Source organism: Rhamphochromis longiceps, linkage group LG7, assembly GCF_057381845.1.
Source record: "Rhamphochromis longiceps isolate RC_006_pf linkage group LG7, R_longiceps_female_GT1.1, whole genome shotgun sequence".
Lineage (NCBI taxonomy): Eukaryota > Metazoa > Chordata > Actinopteri > Cichliformes > Cichlidae > Rhamphochromis > Rhamphochromis longiceps.
The window spans coordinates 27,480,029-27,501,432 of NC_140563.1; the positions used below are offsets into that span (position 1 = coordinate 27,480,029).

General features: G+C 40.0%; 2 protein-coding genes and 2 long non-coding RNA genes across 5 annotated transcripts in view; 3 read left to right on the forward strand and 1 right to left on the reverse strand.

Annotated features, from left to right (window-relative positions):
• The window catches only part of zc3h18 (zinc finger CCCH-type containing 18), a 58,371-nt gene extending 56,892 nt beyond the window's left edge, over positions 1-1,479 (forward strand). Inside the window, exon 20 of the mRNA XM_085413162.1 lies at positions 79-1,479. Within this exon, the coding sequence (XP_085269288.1) occupies positions 79-289 (211 nt within the window). The 3' untranslated portion in view covers positions 290-1,479. The remainder of the gene's footprint in view (positions 1-78) is intronic.
• A 7,656-nt stretch (positions 1,480-9,135) lies between these two features.
• il17c (interleukin 17c) lies at positions 9,136-11,948 on the forward strand. Of its 2 annotated transcripts, XM_085411152.1 has the most exons (3): positions 9,136-9,252; positions 9,388-9,623; positions 11,255-11,948. In XM_085411152.1, the coding sequence occupies exons 1-3, from the start codon at positions 9,238-9,240 to the stop codon at positions 11,496-11,498; spliced, it is 495 nt and encodes a 164-aa protein (XP_085267278.1). In that variant the 5' UTR covers positions 9,136-9,237; the 3' UTR covers positions 11,499-11,948. The 2 variants fall into 2 exon arrangements, with proteins under 2 accessions (XP_085267278.1, XP_085267277.1); XM_085411151.1 differs by having other exon boundaries at positions 9,152-9,623.
• Positions 11,949-15,579: 3,631 nt separating this feature from the next.
• LOC146665458 (uncharacterized) lies at positions 15,580-17,708 on the forward strand. The gene is made up of 4 exons (XR_014912611.1): positions 15,580-15,936; positions 16,949-17,043; positions 17,152-17,217; positions 17,384-17,708. It is a non-coding gene; the product is annotated as an uncharacterized LOC146665458 (long non-coding RNA).
• LOC146665459 (uncharacterized) lies at positions 17,709-20,241 on the reverse strand. Its single transcript, XR_014912612.1, has 2 exons — positions 19,878-20,241; positions 17,709-18,209 (listed from the first exon to the last, which is right to left on the reverse strand). It is a non-coding gene; the product is annotated as an uncharacterized LOC146665459 (long non-coding RNA).
• Between the last annotated feature and the right edge of the window lie 1,163 nt (positions 20,242-21,404).

The following is a 21,404-nucleotide window of genomic DNA, read 5'->3' on the forward strand; positions in this document are numbered from 1 at the left end:
CTTTTCCTGTTTTTAGTCATGTATTCTCATTTGCACTTGGCTGGTAATTATAACGCTTAACTCTGTCTGTCTTCTTAGAAAACGTCCTCTGTCTCCACCTCCCAAATCATCTGGGAAAAGCCCAGCAGCTCCATCGGCCAAGCTGGTCACACCGAGTCCAGCATCGGGTGCCGGATCGGGTTCTAGCAAACCCAGCAACACGCTGTCCCGGCGCGAGGAGCTTCTGAAACAGCTGAAGGCTGTGGAAGATGCCATCGCCCGTAAACGAGCAAAGATTCCTGCCAAATAAATGGCAGCACAGCCCTAACCTGTTCATCCACATGCAAAGTCTGCCTGGGCAACCATGAGGGTCACAGGGTGGACTGTTTTTTGTTTTGTTTTTTCTCAAATCTCCAATGGACATGTAAAAATGTTGTATGGTTTGGTTATAAAGGCTGTTGTGTGAGTGAACAGGAAGTAATTGCCACAAAAACCACCTTGGGCTTGATGGGCTCTGCTTCATTTTTCGAACATTGATCACTTCCATGTTCCCGAGTTTGCTCCCGTTAAAATCCTTTTAATGTCTCAGCCACATATTACCTCACAAATAGAAGAGGTCATCTGGGCATTTGGCAAGGAAAGGGACGTGTCAGGAATGGAGTGCAATATGTTTAGACTTCATAATGCAGAGACAGGATAGTAAAGGGGTACTGTGTTTACCTGCTGCTCACTTTGTTCCCTCACTAGAATGGAAGCATTTTCCTCATGGTGTGGTGAATAATAGATCTATGAACACTGAGCCGTTTCTATCTCTTTTACTGTCTTGTTCTTGCATTTTTTTCTCCTTTTTCCTGTATGTGCAGTGGTGTGACTGTTGGCTCAGCTCTACAGGGTACCAACAGCCCACAGGACCTCAGAGCGTTTCTTTGTACAAATCTCCAAGTTCACAAGCATCCATACTCGGCCCAGCTCCCTCTTTAACCAATGCCTCGCCTCCTTGCTGTGTTTTAGGATAGTGGTCATTTTCACAGCTCAGAACCTTTCAAGCATATCATTATAAACCACATTGATGTGAAGTACTGCTTTTTTAAAAATTCCAACGTTTTGTTTTCTTAGCTCTTAAGTGATAAAACAATGTTTTCTGTCACATTTTTTGTTGGAGGAGTCTGAGGTGGAATGGGAACATTTAGAGACAACGTATGTCTTGCTTTTGTGAGAAAAGCCTCTAAATAAACTATTTTGATAAGACAAGTTCCTTTGTGTGCTGTCGACTGTTGAAAAAAGAAAATGTGTTACAGTACAGATCCACAGTAATGTATAATAATTTCAAAGGGGCATTGTTCAATTTAAACAGCATACAGATGTTTGTTAAGAACGTCCATGTTTTTTTAAGCTAGCGCATTATCATGAATCTATTCACAGCATTGAACCATCACAATTGAGTGTTGAGAAATTCCCATCTGCCATCTCTAATAAAGTCACTATCGATTTCTTTGTTAAGCCGTTGCATTGCTCCTAAGGTCACAGTGAGGTCATACCTGATCTTATCATAGTTTTGCTTTTGACAGGGCAGTGTCAGTCACCACTGCGGTCCTGACTGCAATTTCTCAGCAACTACCAGTTCTACAAAGAGAAAAACCTGGTGCTGGAGGAAAAGTGAGCCTAGTGATCGAAGTCTAAACTTCGCCAGTGGCCAGTCGTGCAACAACCAGTGACTGATGTCACATTGGCTATGTCGATCTTTTGGATAGATGCAAACACTATGGTGTACTGCATTAACTGGTAGTACACCATATGTCTGTGAAGGTTCTCAGTCATCCAGGTCATCATAGTCTAAGGAGCTTGGAGAGAAAAGCATCTGGACTTCTTTAAGTTGCTTGAAGACATTTCACCTCTCATCCAAGAAGCTTCTTCAGTTCTAAGAGTCAAATGGTGGAGAGTCCCAGATTTAAGCCCAGTGGGAGTTTCCCCCCACAGAGGGACAAAGAACCCCCTGATGATCCTCTACCTAATTACATGAGCCAAGGTGTGAAAACGGGTGTGGGTCACAGTCAGCCAGGGTTTCGGGTGAGCTCATTGTGAAACCTGGCCCCACCCTATCATGTGATTTCCTGAGGTCAGATGGCCCAGGATGTGAGTGGGCGTTAAGGCGTCTGGGAAGGGATCTCAAAACTGGATTATAGATGGCAGAGAGTTGGTGTCGTAAACCACCGCCTCTGTTCAAAGATGGTCGCTCACAGTGGACATAGATGGCTTCTTTCACTCCTCTTTCAAACCATCTGTCCTCTCTGTCCAAAATGTGAACATTGGCATCCTCGAAAGAGTGTCCTTTATCCTTAAGATGCAGATGGACTGCTGAGTCTTGTCCTGTGGAGGTGGCTCTTCTATGTTGTGCCATGCGCTTGTGAAGTGGCTGTTTGGTCTCTCCAATGTAGAGGTCTGGGCAATCCTCACTACACTGTACAGCATACACCACATTGTTAAGTTTGTGTTTTGGAGTTTTGTCTTTCGGGTGAACCAGTTTTTGTCTGAGTGTGTTGCTGGGTCTGAAATACACTGGGATGTCATGCTTGGAGAAAACTCTCATGAGTTTCTCTGATACACTGGCTACATAGGGGATGACAATCAGAGAAACTCAGGAGTTTTCTCCAAGCACGACATCCCAGTGTAGTGATAGATGTTGCGATACCGAATAACAGCAACATCAGGAAGAAGGAACACGAGAAGCTAGAGAAGTATCAATAGCTCGAGATGATGTGAGGGGCGAAGGTAACTGGTCCCAGTGGGAATCGAAGCACTTGGTGCAGTTACTCCCAAGCTAGGCGAGTGGCTCCAGCAGATCCCAGGAACAACATCGGAGATCTCTGTCCAGAAGAGCGCAGTCCTGGGAACAGCAAAGATACTGCACCGGATTGCGCAGGACCCTTAAGTCCCAGGCCTCTGGTAGAGGACTCGAGCTTGAAGGATAGACCGCCCACAGGGGAGAGAGGGGAATTTTATTTATTCATACATATAGATAGATAGATAGATAGATAGGTGTGTTGTACCTCGTGTGTGTGTGTGGATAGATAGATATATTCAAAGCTATGTGATCTATGTGGGGTATTTTCTGGATGCATGAAGTGTTTTGCATTTAGGAATTCCTCTTCCAAACATGTGACCTGTATCTGAACCAAAAAATTTGTTTAGTTTTCCATAACGTCGACATAACTGAATAAACAACTCTCTAACATTGAACACCCCATTTGGCATGTAGTGGAAACACTTTTATTGCAATTTTGGAGAAATTTTAGAAAAATGAACCACATCAACTTTGCAGTCATGGGAAAAAGTTGCCTACAGACTCAAGAAATAATCCTGGAGGAAGTCATAAATAGGAACTACTGTGAGCACCCAGAGCACATAGTTTAGGGGAAATACCAGACCACAATAAACAAACAAATCTGCCAACAGGTAAGTGACGCTTCCAACATGGTTATGACTTGTCATTGAATTTAAGGATTTAGGCTGATGGATGTCCATATTAACCTGTGAGTCTCCTTGGCTGCATCTCTGTTATGCAAATATTATATTGTTTTTGGACATGGACTGCTGCCAACACCACAGAAGAGTCGCTATTCCTGTTATACTTCTTTGAAGTTTGTCTGAAGGGTGATGTCATGCATTGTTGTTTAGAGGACACAAGTTAAGGTGATCAAGTCCCAAATCAAAATATTAACTCTCAAATCATGACTTATGAGTCCAAAGTTAAGACCCCAAAGTCTTTTGTCAAGTTTTAAGTCATTACTAAAGTCTACAATTAATTCTTCATTGTTTTACATACTAACCATCGTCAATTAAAAATTCACAATAGCAATAATATGTTTAGAACTGGTAGCAAATTATATATAATGAATGGTTGTAAAACTGAAAACATAATGAACTTCAAACATTTACATTAAGATCTGAGTGCCTGCCAGCTGAGATGTTTTAATGTTTGCAGTAATAATAATGTGCATGGCCAAACTATGCAGCAAGGTTGGCTATATAGGCCTGCATTTATAACATTAACTTAAATGAATGCAGACAGGATTATTAAGTCAGTGAAACAGCCAACTCTAGTGAAGTCACTAGGCACTAGTAGTGAAGTCTCTTTGGCTCTTTGTAATTTGCAGATGTCTAGAGACATTCACGTTTGCATCTGCAAAAGCTTTTCAATCCCACATAGCAAAATTGGTATGGCCCAGATCTGTCCCACACACCGCAAAGAATGACGGCCCTTTGGTGGCCCAGCACAAGGCCAGTTGCATAGACACTGGAGATCCTGTGCTGGCCCATGTGTGGATTACCTCTGGCAAACCTGATCTGGGCCACCAAAGGGCCGTCATTCTTTGCAGTATGTGGGCAGCCACGGGCCAGTTGTAGACAAACTGGTGGTCCTGTGCTGGTCCAAGATGTCATCCTAATGTGTACCTTAATCAAGCCATGTAATAACATGTGTTGGAACATGACGAAACTGTTCAGACAGTGAATGGACTTAATCTTATATAGTGCTTTTCTAGTCTCCCACTTAAAGTACTCTATACAATATGCCACAGTCACAAATCACACACTTTCTCTTAACTGGGTGCTTCCTAACTACATTCATACACATTCACACTCTTGACATGCAGACTGGAGGAGCCAGGGATCGAGCCACTAACCTTCAGATCAGTAGGTGACCTGCTCTACCTCCTGAGCTACAGCCACATAGTGGAAAACACGAGTAAACCCTAACTAGGTTTTGGATAAAGTGTACACTCACAAACCTGTCAAACCTGCATTTGAAACGTTGGCTACTATAGCAGTATAGTATTGCAAAATGACATTTGGGTCTTCTAACTAAAATAGGAGATAAATAGTGCCATCATTGCCAGACCTAGCCCACATCTGGTTGACATACACTCTGCCATGACACCAGTCAGTCAGAAGTGCCAGCTTGATGCCAGATCCGGGCCAGACCTGTTTTCTATGAGACTGGGCCACATAAACCGAATCACAATCGAGCCAGATGTGGCATGCCATCACATAGACAGTGCCATCTATGCCAGGCCTGGCCCATATCTGGATGACATACGCCTTATCATGCCAGAAGTCAGCCAGCAGTGCCGGCTTGATACCAGATCCGGGCCAGACCTGCTTGCTATGTGGGATGTTGAATGGCCTCTAAGTAGAATGACCATTGGAAAGTTACCTGCAAATGCCCCTGAAACACTTGTGCAGATAAGAGAACATTCCCCTCTGTTGATAAATGAACAAGCATATCGACAAAATGCCCCAATGCGGTCAGACACTGTGACAGTAAGATTCCCAGGCAAAATACAACAAATTTTGAGTACTCTTGTAGAGTAGATATAGTTAATTTAAAAAAACAAAACGAAACCACACACATCTTTTTTTAAGCCATTTGGAGTCTTTGTTAAGTCTCTTTAAACTGGACATGAAACTACACTTTTTTATTTTCATGCTGTACTCAATATTACTGCTAATATACAGCATCCATGTCTTCATACCTTTCATCTACGGGAGAAACTGAACAGGACAGAAACAACATCAAAAGACAAAATAACTCGTGAAAAAGTGACTCGTGCCAAATCTGACAACACGAGCAACAAGGTCAGCTGGAGAAGGTGACGGTGAATACTTTTTTTTTCTTGTTCTACTGTCTTTACTATTTGGGTAATAATAACAATTATTACAGTAGCATTCATGACATGTCATAAGAGTATATGAGGAAATATGAGAAGGAGATGATGCTAAGATGCGAGCAAAAATATTCACTGAAGATACTTCACACTTACTTTTATGGGGCAGGGCAGTGATAGTTTCCCATTTTCTTGTTGACACTCATTCATGCCAAGATATAATGACTTGTTATATTTTCATCTTTTAATGGGAAGTTTAAATGGAGGGTTTTTTTTGTTTGTTTGTTTTTTGTTTTGTTTTGTTTTGTTTTATAATTCATGTGTTGGAAAGGGGTTTGTTTGAAAACACTGAATGTCCTTGAGGGAAGAAAGGGGAACAGTGGAATCTACATGGACATAACGGCATGGTACCATGTGCTCTCTGGACACTGTGGTTAGGCTGGCAGGTGCTTTCTTACATTTATTGCACGTTTCCTGAAAAACAAGAAGACATCATTGGTAGTGTTTGTGCCGAGGCAAATAGGAACTGTGGAAATCGAAATAACATCAGCATAATACACAGGAGAATGTAGGAGCTTTCATTGTTGGTTGTGATTGGATAGAACCTTATTTATTAGAGGTCCAAACAGTGACAGCTCCAGGGAGCCTTCTTTTTTATGTTACTAAGAATAATTAGACAGAGTTTAGTACTGAAGCTTAAAGGGTAGGTGCATGTGTCAACCTCTGGGACTAGTAATTGAACTCAGTTTGGAGGTGGCATAAACTTAAATTACTCTCAAAAAGTAAGTTGATTTCCATAGACTCCTGTGTTAAATACCCAATTTTATAGCATGGGCATGACCAGTTCTACTTGTCAATGGAATTATCTGACAAATAATATGTCTTGCTGTGCAGTACAGACACTACAAGAAGATTGCTCAGAACTTAGTATGTCTGTCTAGGTGTTGTACCGGCATATTTTATGAATGCCGCTTGCTAACCAAGGTTGCTACCACTCCTGGTTACCCAACACGGCGACAGACAAAATACCAATCTTTAAGGAGCATTTACAAAGGAAAAAGCAACATGGTGATCAGACACTTCAAATTAGCAAAAAACAATTTAAGCATAAAAACTCACATAGACAGAACAATATAAAATCCCCAGATGCAAAGAGTAGTAAACAGTGAAATGTGGATCATTAAACATTATGTTGTTCACTTCTAAGTTCTTGTTAAATAAATTATTTAATAACTGATCAAAGTGTTTTAATTATTGTGCCTTACAAAGTCCTGATTGCAACATTGTAATATGCTAATGTGAATGAATCATCATAAATCATACTAACTGTCAGAATCCCTGAGACACAGGACAAGGGAGGGAAATTAGGGACGGTGAATCTGAATGGACCATGTTCTGCATCTCCATTGCTTTTGGGTCTGTGCTGAGTCGTGTCTCCAAAGCAGCTAGTGCTTGTCATGACAGTAATCCTCAAACCAAATGGAGGTGAAAGGAGCTGCTAAGCTTCAGGAGGAGTTCCATCAAGCATGGCTAGTTTGTGGGACTCTAGAGGCAGCTGGAAGCTATTGGCAGGCCAAGCAGAATGCGACAAATATGGTGAAGCAATTGAGCAGGGCTCGAAGTGGTTCTGGTAAGCCTTTAGACAATTCAGGAGAAAAAGCAGCTTCCTCTCTACACAGTGTATATTGGGGGTGGGACTATTCTGTCATTCCAGATATTATTCCTTCAACCACTCCCCCAACTATATCAGGCAGTGAAAGGAATGATTTGTCCATCAATGGAGGTGAGGTCACAGAGACAGTTAACAACTCCATGGTGGCAGGGCTTCTGGAATGGATGAGATTCACCCGGCTCTAGATGCTGTGGGGCTGTCATGGCTGACGCACCTCTGCAACACTGACTGCAACAGTCAGGGACAGGGCCTCTGGATTGGTAGACTGGGGTGGTTCCCCTTGTCAAGAAGGGTGTCAGCAAAGCGTGTTCACTTGATTTTAGAAGCTTTGGACGTTACAAAGTTAAAGAACTTCACTGCACAGCAGTGGTTTGTGCTTTGTCTTAATAAAAGTATGAAACTGAGGAATTTATGCTTTCTAAATAAAACTGCTATGTTTAGAAATTCTGTGTTGAAAATCCCTTGCTCTGTTAAAAAACAAAAAAAATTAATTAAATAAAATTAAAAGACTTTTTGACAAAAACTTTGAATTTCAGATGTGGGCTAACAGGGTTTTCCTCATCTGTATGTCCTGATGCGAGTGTTCTCTTCCAGGATGACACTGCACACATCCATAGCATACAAAAGGTGATGACAACAACCAGATCTCAGCTCAGCTATGACAAATTAGAAAGTCCTCTCCAGCAGCATCATCAAAAACCCACATGAGGAAATGTCTTTTGAAACAATAGTGTTCATCCCTTCAGTAGAGTCAGACTTGGAATCAGTACTAGAAGCTACTCTGGCAGAGCATGGTAGCCTGACACTTCACAGGAACTGGGATCAGCAGTGTGTGTTTAGGGTTTTTAATCTTAAAAGCTATAGCAAGAGTCAACTTTCTTCATTTATTTCTTTTCTATTATATTTGCTAATAATTGGAGAAAAATAAAGATTCTTCATTACGGTAGGGGATTTTTAATTTATCATTGTAAAGCTTTAGGAAGAATTTAGTTGTAAATTATCATTTAGACTTTGTTAGAGTAAAAACACGTTTCAGTCCCATGTAAAAATTAAGCTACTGGTTAAGCTTCAGGGGAATCACACAAATGTCCACTGTGTCTACTGTAGCTCTGAGATTTTATAAAGTCGCATTAACTTCAAAAGAAAAAGTTACAACTTATCGCCAGGTGAGTTGGTGTGGATAGCCCCACGGGAATGTCGGATTGACCCACTTGTTTAATCCCTGTAGTGCCCCCTAGTGTGTGGACGTGAATTTCTGAAATTAAAAATGTATAAGTGAATAACTCTATTGAGTAATTTACAATGTCTTTAAAACCTAACTACACCCAACCATCACAGGAACTGGGATGATTTTTCTTTGTACAGTTTCGGTCAGAGGCTCTCTCCCTGCGCAGGTATAAACATTTATAGATGCATTTGAGTGACAACATGTTTGCTGATATTCTTCACCAAGATCTTCTATAAATATTTATAACATTTATTTGTTTCGACAGTAATCTGATAGTAGGATACCCCTGCTCGAAAGATTAGTTTGTGTTTCTCTAATGTTTACTGTTATAACATTAAATAGAAGGTGTGAAAGGCACCACACAGGTGATTCAGTTGTCAGTGTGTGTGTGTGTGTGTGTGTGTGTGTGTGTGTGTGTGTGTGTGTGTGTGTGTGTGTGTGTGAGAGAGAGAGAGAGAGAGAGAGAGAGAGAGAGAGAGAAGAAATTCCAGGTCTGTGTTCTCTATGACAGTATCCTCACCTACTGCCGGTGCTACAGCTGCTTCACTGCCGGAAACAAGGAAGTTAAAGCACCCCCCCCCCCCTCCCCTCCCACGCCCCCATCTTTTGTATACATAAATAAGAGATGAATGACTGGATGTCATGAACCGACCGGTTAATCTTGGAAAGAATCAGACAGAGCTCAGAGTCGGAGGATGGACTATAAACCGGTGAGTCGAATGCGGGACATCTGCCTCTGCTACCTCCATCACTGTTTTCCCTTTGCTTCTGCTTTCACCTCCAGACTGCTGCTTTTTTTCACATCTGTATGAATGAAATGGCATGGTTTGCCTGCGTCTCCCCAGGTTCTCATCTTCGTACTGTTCATCGTGCCCATGTGGTCGTCCAAGATGTTCCGGTGCTATAACGACCAGGAGCTACAGGCAGCGGCGGACAGGAAGCTGAGGACGCACTACCTGCGGCCCACAGAGGCTCCGCGGTCAACGGCTCGCAGCTCATCTTACTCTTGTCCCCTGGAACTTTACAAGACGCCGCTGTCAGATGAGCAGCGAGACAGGTCTCTGTCCCCCTGGAGATTCGTGTAAGCAGCAGCCTGAGCACATTTTAAATCCCGATGTTATTCAGTATTTAACACGCAGCATATGAAGCAAATGATGTTTTAAAATATATAAAAGTCCTTTCTAACCTCGCACAAACAGCGGGTGAGAGAAGTTCCCGAAAGATAAAAAAGTGTCAAGAGATTTTACAAAAATTCCATCTTTACATTTTGTTTGGGGTCTTTGTCACGTCAGACTTGAGTCAAACCTTTACACAGAGTGAGGCGCAAACTAGAAGCTCGATTTTCATTTTTATGACGTAGTAAAATCCTTAACAACAGCTAATTACAAACCGGTCTACTGCGCGCAAATATAAATGAACAGCAGTTAGAAACTAGAACTTCTTGTTTTGAATTTTGAAAGAGACATAACAGCTAAACAGATAAGAGAATAAATAACTCGGGGATCACACGGCTACACGGTAAAATAAAGCCATAATCAGCGCACAGTCGAGCTTATTTGCGTGCCTTGAGCAGTGTTGCCAACTCCTCAGTAAGGAAAATCGCTATTGGTTGTCCTAAAAGTCGCTAGAAGTCGCTAAATGACGTCATCGCCTAATTTGCATAATTGGTCATGCTAATCCTATGTTGTTGGAGAGAGAAATAACATCGTGGAAGAGATATAAAGTGAGTAAAAAAACGTCCTAAATGCATTTAGAGTTTATTTAGAACTACAAATTAAATTTCTTTTAGCAATTATTGTTTTTTTTAATGTCACAATTCCAACCCTGCTCCTTTACCCGGGCTTGGACCGGCAAAAGTGACCCGAAATAGGCACTCTGGTGGAGTTACTTTGTGTGTGTTTATAAGTAGTTTTAAACCTTGTGATCCACAAAACAGCATACGAGTAAAAGACTAAAAGAACTGACTGCGTTACAGCACCCGCTGCTTGTTGAGAGTAAAAGCGATACGCGCTTTCATGTCTTTGAAAGACTCAAAGACTTTTTTTTTTTAGAAAAAAAAGTCGCTAAGGGGTCTGAAAACTCGCTAAATATAGCGACAAAGTCGCTAAGTTGGCCTTGAGTGATAATTGGCGCTGGTCCTTCCAGCGCAAGTGACGCAAGCATTGGATGAATCGGGGGATTTTCCCGATTCATCCAATGCTTGCGTCACCTACTGCGAATGAAGCTCTCTTGGTACATAGCTGCCGGGAATGACTGCATCCTGTGTCTTCATTAACCATAACTGGAGAGAACAGAAAACAGATAAATAAATGAGATTTACGAGTCGTCTCTTCAGGTAACGATAAAAAAGTCACTTCAAAAGAACAAAATAGTATAATTCTGTATCAAATGACGCTAAAACCTTCAAGCCAAACGCTGCCATCTTGTGGTGAATGGTTTGATTAAATTTTGTTGACAGCTTGATGTTTGTTTGTTTGTTTGTTTGTTTGTTTTGTTTTAAGAAAAGAAAAGAAAAGAAAAGAAAAGAAAAGAAAAGAAAAGAAAGAAAATAGCACAGGATGAATGTGCCCTGTTCTTAGGATTGCTTTCCTAACATTTTGGACGGGGCTTCTGTATTTACTAAGACCATCTGCTGTTACTGACATATAGAACCACACGCTCCACATGTCTGAATAAACTGTAGCTCACCGAGTCCTCTTTTGTTTTTAACAGAACTCACATCAAGGAAGATCACTTTCCTTCGACATATGTTGGTGCTCAGTGCCTGTGTTCAGGATGCATCCAGCTCAAAGACAATAAAATGATTGAGGACTATGACTACAACTCAGTTCCCATCGTTCAGAACAGAGTGTTTCTCAAAAAGGAGCTTTGTGACGATAAGAAGACTTACCGTCTGAGGCCAGTGAATGTGGAAGTAGCTGTGGGGTGTACCTGTGTCAGACCCCAGAGCTCCTAGGGGAGAACCATCCAGACCTGCTATCACATGACACGCATAAAATGCATGAAGTTCATGAAATGCACCAAGTCTAATCAGCGGTGTGAAGTCCTGCAGCATGCTCATAGTGAGCAGGCTGTGACTTAGAAGGAACATCGCTGGGAATATTTAATGCGGCTTCAAAAGTCACACAAGCCTATTTATACACTTAGCTATTTACTGTTTATTTATCAATAATATGTTTTGTAGATGTTTGCTCTCTTAGTTCTGTTTACAGACTCCTCCTGCATAGTGCAGTAAATGTAATCTGGGTATTTTATTACTTGATTTAATTCATATTGATGACCTTCTCATTGAAAAAAGCTATTATATAGTTTTGTTACATAACAATAACTTCAAATGGTATTTGAAGAATGATCTATTTATTTGGTCTGCTACTCTACTTTGTATTTATTTATGCTCAAGGTTTTGTCCTAGTGGGACTATATAAGTCTAGTGAAGACTTCAAGTTTAGCTTCTTTGAAGCAAAATAAAGAAAATGTCTGCATTTCAAAAAAAAAAAAGAGTATGTGTTTCTGTTACTGGATCGTGTAAAACAACCACACAATCTTCCAAAATACCCAGTGTCAGTAGGTTTCAGTGATTTGAATATGTAAAACATGTTTACTATTGTTAACACATCTCTAGTATTTATTCTAATGTTGGAATTTCCACTTATAGTCTTATAGCCACCACGTGCTTCACAATAAAAAAAAACAGAAAAAAAAACTACAGAACTTAATTTTAATATTGTTAAAAAATTTCCAAATGTAAGTCTAAAAAGATGCATTTTTACCTGCCTCTTGAAAGAGACCACTGAGTCCACAGATCTCAAGATCTCAGAGTCTGGGGGACACTGTGGCAAAGCTCCAGTTTTCAGTCTCGTATTATTCAAAACAAGTAGTCCCTGATCACATGACTTCAAGGAGCTGCTGGGAATGTATGGAGGAGCTCCGGAAGTCAAAAACAGAATCTTAAAATGGACCCAGAATTCAGTGTGGAGCTGGGTCAGCAATGGTGAGGTATGAAAGTACTTAGAACAATAAGCCTCACAGTAGTGTTCTGAATGTGATGGCATCAGCCACACATGGGTAAATCAGTCCATTTGTTCACTTTATTAGTTTGGTTTGCAGTTTTCTTCATTACTATAATTCATTAATCATTTTTAAATGGTTTGGCCAAACCACCATAAAAGCTACCCTCTTGTGTCTTTGTAATTAGGTCAGTTTGTGAGTTAAGTTGTGTCCGATTTGTTTAAGTTTCTGGAAAATACTTTTTGTAGAGTTATATTTAGTTGACCTCTTTTATGGGCCTGCTAGTTGTGTTTTTAAATTTTGTCTTTTGAACTTTTTTGAGGGTTAAAAGAAAGAAAACCATTTTTTCCTGTGTCCTCTGTGCCTGGGCTGCTTGGTCCCTCACACTGAACAACCTGCAGGTGTTCCAAGGAGTTTCTGCTTAGACAAGTGAACAATGAATTTCAATAATCTACACAAGATGAAAAAATGCGTCAATAATAATCTCAGGTTCAGAGCGTGACACAATGGGACTTAACTTGGCAAGTGAAAACAAAAAGAGCAAACTAGAGATTACACATGAACATCAAGAATGAACAAAGAGTCAAAATTCTAAGGTTCCTGATAGATGATTTACCAAATGTTGTAAGGGGACAAAGGAGCTACCTTTGGCAGAAATCTGTCAGGGCACACACAGGAACTTCTGTTTTTTCTTCATTAAGTTGCAGGAAGTTGTCAGCCATCCAACTTTGAAGAGAGTCTAAGAAATTATTTTGGATCAGCAGCTTAGAAACATCTTGGGGTTAAAAAGAGATGTATATTTGAATTTCATCTGCATAGCAGTGATATTAAATGTCCTTGAAGGTGCTCAGAATATGCAGAAGAGGGAGCAGACATAATAGAAACAAGAAGAGCCAAATGTGGCACACCATAGGTAAGAGAAATAGATGAGGAACTCTTACTCTCCTACTTAGAAAAGCATTTTATGATCTGAACCAATGCAGAAGGTAAGGTACAACACCAGTAAAACAGAACATTCTCCTGCATCACTTTGAATCTAAATATTAAAATATCAGTATAGACCACTCTATCAGGAGCTGTTGCACGAGACTGTGACCTTTCAGCTTTTGGTACTGACAACACTACTTGCCCTGCAGAGAGGTGGTCAGTCTTTTTAATGTTAAGACAAACACTGCAGTCGGAAATGCCCATTTCAACTGCTGCTACAAGCAACTCTATTGAGTATTTAAAAAATGTAAATCAATTAACAAAGAAACGTGTCCACTGGTTCTACTATGAATTCAGTTGGGAATCAACCAGACAGACTACACACAATTCCACTACCACACCAGTTTCCACCACAAAACTTCATAAACCTGCCGGCTGTTACCAGAAAACCCCAATGATAACAACAGGACCAGGGTTAAATCACTAACACAATATCTAAAGTGGACAATATGGGGGAAAAAAGAAGTTAAAAGTAGGGATGGGAAGCTCGAAACTAATGTTTCGAGACTGCATCAAGCTTCCGAAGCACAGATGTTTCAGTTCAATTTTATTTATACAGTGCCAAATCAGAACAGCAGTCGCATCAAGACGCTATATATTGAAAGGTAGACTCAGTAATAATACATACAACTAACTACCCAATATGACCCCCTATGAGCAAGCACAATGGCAACAGTAGGAAGGAATAACTCCGATTTGACAGGAAGTAACCGCCAGCAGAAGGGCCTGAAAACTGAAGACTCTCCCTCCCATTCTACTTCTAAGCTCCCAGCAGCCTAAATCTATAGCAGCTTAAATAAGGGAAGATTTGTGCTTACCTGATCCAGCCCTAACTATAAACTTAACCAAAAAGGAAAATTTTAAGGCTCTTAAAGCTTAAAAGTAGAGACGGTGTCTGCATCCTGAATCTAAACAGGGGACTGTTTTCATAGAAGAGGGGCCTGAAAGCTTCGCCTCCCATTGCACTTTTAAATAATCTAGGAACAACAATAACCCCACAATCTGAGAGCAAAGTGCTCTAATTGGGGTGATACAGTCCAATAAGTTCATTAAGATAACCTTGGGGCCTGATTGTTCAAGACCTTGTATGTGAGGAGCAAGAATTCAGAATCCAGTTCTGGATTTAACAGGGAGCCAATGAAGGGAAGCCAGTACAGGAGAAGTCTGCTCTCTCTTTCCTGTCAGGACTCTTGCTGCAGTATTTTGGATCAACTGAAGGCTTTTCAGGGAGTTTTTAGGACATCCTGATAATAATGAATTTTCAGGAGTCCAGCCAAGAAGGAATAAATGCATGAACTAGTTTTTCAGCATCACTCTGAGACAGGATGTTTCTAATTTTAGAGATGTTGCGTAAATGGAAGAAAGCAGTCCTACATTGCCAAGGTAATGCCATCCAGAGTACGAATCTGGTTATGTACCATATTTCATTGAGTTTTAGGGTCGGGTAATAACCGTAGTTTTAGAATTTAGAATTTACAAGATTTCGAAACACTGCTCAAAACGCGTCAGCCCACTTCTGACAGATGGCGTACCCGCTGCTTCTGGCCATTGCGAGGCGCCAGCATGATTTTTTAATGAACCACAGTCATTGTAATTACTGAATTAATGTTTGTGATACTACCGCTTACACGTGCATGTTTAAAAAGAAGCAATACCCTCTTTTTTGTTGTGGATTGTGAAGACCAATATCTGATCTGATCTGAATATCTGATGCTTAAAGACTGGAATTCAAAGTGTAATCAAAGAAATATTTAGAGACAATGTATAAGTATCTCATTCTATGGAAGAAATATAGTATCATCAGAATTCAAGTATTTTTAGACATTGAATTTATGACACTGAATTTTTATCCTCCAAATTTCCCTGCAAAAATATTCACCTGCAAAAATTCACCTGCAAAAAATTCACCTGCAAAAATTCACCTGAAAAAAATTCACCTGCAAAAAATTCACCTGCAAAAATATTCACCTGCAAAAATTCACCTGCAAAAAATTCACCTGAAAAAAATTCACCTGCAAAAATTCACCTGCAAAAATTCAACTGCAAAAGTGATGAACTTTAATGACCCAAGCCAGAGCAATCAGCACCAGATCGAGTCGAGTGGCTCTCGGCCAATTAAATTACGCTGTTTGATCACATGACACCGTTAGCCAGCAGTTTGTCTCCTAAAAGAGAGCTGTTTAGAGGTGAGTGATTAAGTTTTTCTCCTAAATAGAGATCATTACAGAACGCCTAGTCCTACTTAAAATCCCATTTATTTTTATTTTATCATCTACTCGAACTAAGGAAAACGTTTGACTAACTCAAAGACAATTTCCACGCCTCCCCTGCCTGACTGCAGAGGCAGTTTTGAATTTAGGAGCAGCAAGATGGAAGCGGCAAACCCTGGCGGCTCTCCGGTAAGTATATTGTTTTTTATCTTCAAGTTTGTCTTTTGAAACGTTAATTTTATTTAAATCCGTTGCTCACGTATAAAGTACACAGACGGGGTCTTTGCTCAACTCGTCTGAGGCGTGTCTCACTAAGCGCTACATGCTAGCATCCTGCTAACCGAGCTACCCTTTACATGCTGTGCTTTAGAAAATAGGATACTCGTTAAAAAATACTCCGCAGATATTGATAGATAGACGAACACTGCAAATATAATGTTGTAAACGAAAACGGCCTTTGGTGAAGTGGTAAAATACACCATGAATAAAGCCATAGATTGAATGGCTGCCATGGTTGCAGAACGGCCTGATTTAATGACAAGAATGGGGAAGAGTGAGGCGAAGTGAACCAAAGCCACAAAACACGGTCAGACAAGGCGGCAAAAGGGCAGTGATCTGTCCGTCAGTATGAAGTTGGTGTGTGCTTTGGTGAACAAAAACTCGAGACCGGTAGCAGGAAGGTGGGAGACTCGTGTTTCACTGGAATAGTGGTGAATTAAAACATCCTTTGTTGGGGACATTTAGGTGTAAATGCATCCATAAAGGTGAGACAGAGGCAGACCAGACAGTGAAGAAAACAAGGCAAACATTAGAAATATTAAAACGGAAATATAGGATTAATATAACATACAATTGGGGAAAATGTAAGGAACACAATGTAAATGATATTGTAAAGTCATTAAAACAGCATACTCTGATTAAAAGAAACAGATAATTGGGTAGGAGGATGATGATGATTTTGATGATAATAATAATAATAATAATAATAATAAAGAACATGTACAAGATGGGTATGTATACTTGTAGCCAGAACTTAACAACTACAAAGTTGTAGCATGCCAGACCATCTTGATTGAATGTAACTTCGCTCCACACAAGTTTTATGGTAGACATATTCATATTGGTATCTAATAAATGATTAATTCTTAGATTTTATCAAACGTTAATTTATAAATTGTTTCTGTCTTTGTGTTTGTTTCAGACTATGCAAGATGTAATTATTCAGTCAGCAAGACACTTGCTGCAGTTACTGACATCATCCAACTGAACTGCTGCTGTGATGAATCAGAATACAAGGTTTACTTTAGCAAGACTTATGAGTTAATGCTACATTTAACTAAATTGTTATATATTTTGTGTCCAATATTGTCTCCATATGATTTTGTTTTTTGCAACATCTTGCAGAGAACAGAGTCAAGGTACCAGCTTGGTCAACCCTAAAAGACCATCTGTTCATCAAGAAATGACCAGGTGAAAAAGTCATAAACTAAACACTCTGCATGAGCATGGAATTTAGGATGCAACTTTACATCTTACCTGCTCTACACTCAGGGCTTGAATTACAACAACAGTCAATCACATAAAAAAAAAATATACTTTTGGTAGTTCTGTGTCTGTCTCTCTCCTCCAAACCCAGATGGCTGCTGGTACTGAACCGGGTTCTGCTGGAGGTTTCTTCTTGTTAAAGGGGAGTTTTTCCTCTGCACTGTCACTTCATGCTGCTCAGTGTGAGGGATTGTTGAGGTTGAGTCCATATGTCCTGCGAACAACTGCTGGGCAATGACACCATGCAATCTTCTGGGATTCCTTGGATAGAAAACCTGTGAGCTGCACTTGTCCTTGGTCTTCACAGCTCACCTTTTTACTGTTTATTGAATCAAAATTCTCCAGTGACATGGATTCTACATTGTAACTGATGTGATGTTCTATAAAGTGGTTTTAATAAAAAAAAAAGGCAAAAATTAGTTTGTTTCTTTATTCAATTTTTGAACAGTGATACTCATTCAGTAAATGCAAATTATTTACATGGCAGTGCACTATAGGCATAAATCTAGACCCCTAGATAAAACATGATGGCATTATAGCAGTGACAACTCCTCCACAGTAGCAGGTGGGATTTTTCTTTTTTGAGGACGGCTCCTTTTACCTGTCACTACAGATGGTCTGTTCTGATCAAGAGCCTTTTTTTGGGCAGCTGAAGAGGAGAAGTCTATCTTATGGCCAACCTCTGGCTGTATCTTGGTCATATTACCCAGCAAAACCCAGTATGCAGGTTCATCTGTAACAGTCCTTGTGCCACAGATCACTGTTGCTTCTACATTAAACAGAAGAGCAGTGACGTGGGTGCAGGTCTCCGTGACGCCGGCCTTACAGCTGCAGTGGGCGGCTTCAACCTTCCCTGTGATGCTCACAGTGACCCATGGCTGCAATGCTGGTTCATTCAGTCTTTGAGAGTGCAGGACCTGAAACACACACAAAGTTCTTGTCTTTAAATGAACTATGAGCCAAGGCTGACATAAATGTTTTATCTACTTAATCATTAATGTAACAGTGTTTAGAAAGTTAGCACATACATGTAATTTTTCATTTCTTTATGTGTCCATCTATAGAACGCTGCATGTTATAGTGTAAATCTGCCTGTTCTCTGTCAGAAACCTGCCTGCAGAAAATGAACCTAAAGGATGTAATGCAAGGATGTCATCACTTTCAAGATGGAGAAAGCATAAAGTGACAATTATGAATCACTTAATATGATAAGGAGATTCTGCAGGTCATTAATCAATGTATAAAATTATTTTTAGTGACACAAGATACAAATATGGAAGGAAGATGTATAATCGCTCAGTTTGGGGAAATTGTGGGTAGCCTGCAAGGGCCTCAACTTCTCCATACCCACAATGTGCAACAAATGGGCACAGCTATCTTCAACAGTGGAACATCGGCCAGTTACTTCCAACTTTAACGCAGCTTGTAGTCTTGGAGAGCAGCACACCAAAACTGCATGCACAACTTCTGCTAACAGTGGAAACAGATTAAGAAATCCATGCAAACAGATTCATAAACCGAAAGAATATTATTTTACAGGATTAATGATCATATCAGCCGCTGGCTGATCACAAACCCTGAGGGTGTATACGAGAAGCAGAAGAAGCAGAGGGGATATCCAGTTTAAGTTTAGATAGTATTTGTAAAGATATTGACCATATCCTTTTCTGAAAGTGTGGATATAATGGATGGGGTAAGGTACTGACATGCTACAACTTTATAGTTGTTAAGTTCTGGCTACAAGTATACATACCCATCTTGTACATTTTTTTATTATTATTATTATTATTATTATTATTATTATTATCATCATCATCATCATCATCATCCTCCTACCCAATTATCTGTTTCTTTTAATCAGAGTATGCTGTTTTAATGACTTTACAATATCATTTACATTGTGTTCCTTACATTTTCCCCAATTGTATGTTATATTAATCCTATATTTCCGTTTTAATATTTCTAATGTTTGCCTTGTTTTCTTCACTGTCTGGTCTGCCTCTGTCTCACCTTTATGGATGCATTTACACCTAAATGTCCCCAACAAAGGATGTTTTAATTCACCACTATTCCAGTGAAACACGAGTCTCCCACCTTCCTGCTACCGGTCTCGAGTTTTTGTTCACCAAAGCACACACCAACTTCATACTGACGGACAGATCACTGCCCTTTTGCCGCCTTGTCTGACCGTGTTTTGTGGCTTTGGTTCACTTCGCCTCACTCTTCCCCATTCTTGTCATTAAATCAGGCCGTTCTGCAACCATGGCAGCCATTCAATCTATGGCTTTATTCATGGTGTATTTTACCACTTCACCAAAGGCCGTTTTCGTTTACAACATTATATTTGCAGTGTTCGTCTATCTATCAATATCTGCGGAGTATTTTTTAACGAGTATCCTATTTTCTAAAGCACAGCATGTAAAGGGTAGCTCGGTTAGCAGGATGCTAGCATGTAGCGCTTAGTGAGACACGCCTCAGACGAGTTGAGCAAAGACCCCGTCTGTGTACTTTATACGTGAGCAACGGATTTAAATAAAATTAACGTTTCAAAAGACAAACTTGAAGATAAAAAACAATATACTTACCGGAGAGCCGCCAGGGTTTGCCGCTTCCATCTTGCTGCTCCTAAATTCAAAACTGCCTCTGCAGTCAGGCAGGGGAGGCGTGGAAATTGTCTTTGAGTTAGTCAAACGTTTTCCTTAGTTCGAGTAGATGATAAAATAAAAATAAATGGGATTTTAAGTAGGACTAGGCGTTCTGTAATGATCTCTATTTAGGAGAAAAACTTAATCACTCACCTCTAAACAGCTCTCTTTTAGGAGACAAACTGCTGGCTAACGGTGTCATGTGATCAAACAGCGTAATTTAATTGGCCGAGAGCCACTCGACTCGATCTGGTGCTGATTGCTCTGGCTTGGGTCATTAAAGTTCATCACTTTTGCAGTTGAATTTTTGCAGGTGAATTTTTGCAGGTGAATTTTTTTCAGGTGAATTTTTTGCAGGTGAATTTTTGCAGGTGAATATTTTTGCAGGTGAATTTTTTGCAGGTGAATTTTTTTCAGGTGAATTTTTGCAGGTGAATTTTTTGCAGGTGAATTTTTGCAGGTGAATATTTTTGCAGGGAAATTTGGAGGATAAAAATTCAGTGTCATAAATTCAATGTCTAAAAATACTTGAATTCTGATGATACTATATTTCTTCCATATCATTCAGTGATTGCTGTCATATAGATGAGAGAAAGCGAGAAAAACAGAGATTCGTTAAAATATCTGAATTTAAAAAAAACGCCTCTGCTTTCAGTGAGGACATAAAACGGGAGGACTCTTCAGCTCTAACTCCGTCTGTTCTCTAGTTGTTTTCTACTTTCAACAGAAAATGTTATTTGCTGACGTATCAAGTGACTCACTCTAACCCTTTACTCACAAACTGTGCTGCCATAAGGAATATATTTATACTGCAGTATGTATACTGAAAATGTAGAAAAACACGTCCATTAATTACAGGCGAACTATTTCTTATTTCTTTTTTCCTTTTCCCACTTTTTTTAATTCCCACTGGTGCGAACATCTCATAAACAACAGGAAGCTGCAGGGTCACTATGACCAAAACTGTAGGTTCAAGCATCATGCCAGTGTCACAGATACAGCATCCACAGCAGTGTGGACTTACGGAAAGTTTCTTCATGGTTCAGAGGCTGCTCAGCAGAAGATGATCACACGAACTAGAAAACTTAAAAATCAACCAAACACATCCAGAGTTTGAGTCCAAAAGAAGCTGTAAACCAGTGTCCTTATTACGGTAAACACAGCAGTCTTTTCTCTGTATGTTTGACTTTGTAAAACGAGTTACTGTGGGGGGAAAAGGAGTTTTAACAGGTGGAGATATTTGGGCTTGCTGTCTTTAACAGTCACAATATTTTTCTAGCCTTGTTTCTGTGGCAATTTCTCTAAAACATAAAATGTAAATCAATATTACCAGAATTATTGAAATTCTGGTATCATACCAGTAAATTATATATATATTAATTTGTTTGGAATTGTGCTGTGCTTGTCTATTCTATTCAGTTTTATTTATACAGCGCCAAATCACAGCAACAGTCTCAAGGCGCTTTA

What these genes read in the sequence shown, in the direction of transcription:
- il17c (XM_085411151.1), top strand. Translation starts at nt 9,355, where the DNA reads ATGAAATGGCATGGTTTGCCTGCGTCTCCCCAGGTTCTCATCTTCGTA. An exon ending in CTGTCCCCCTGGAGATTCGT is followed by an intron (nt 9,624 to 11,254) that starts GTAAGCAGCAGC and finishes TGTTTTTAACAG; the next exon opens with AACTCACATCAAGGAAGATC.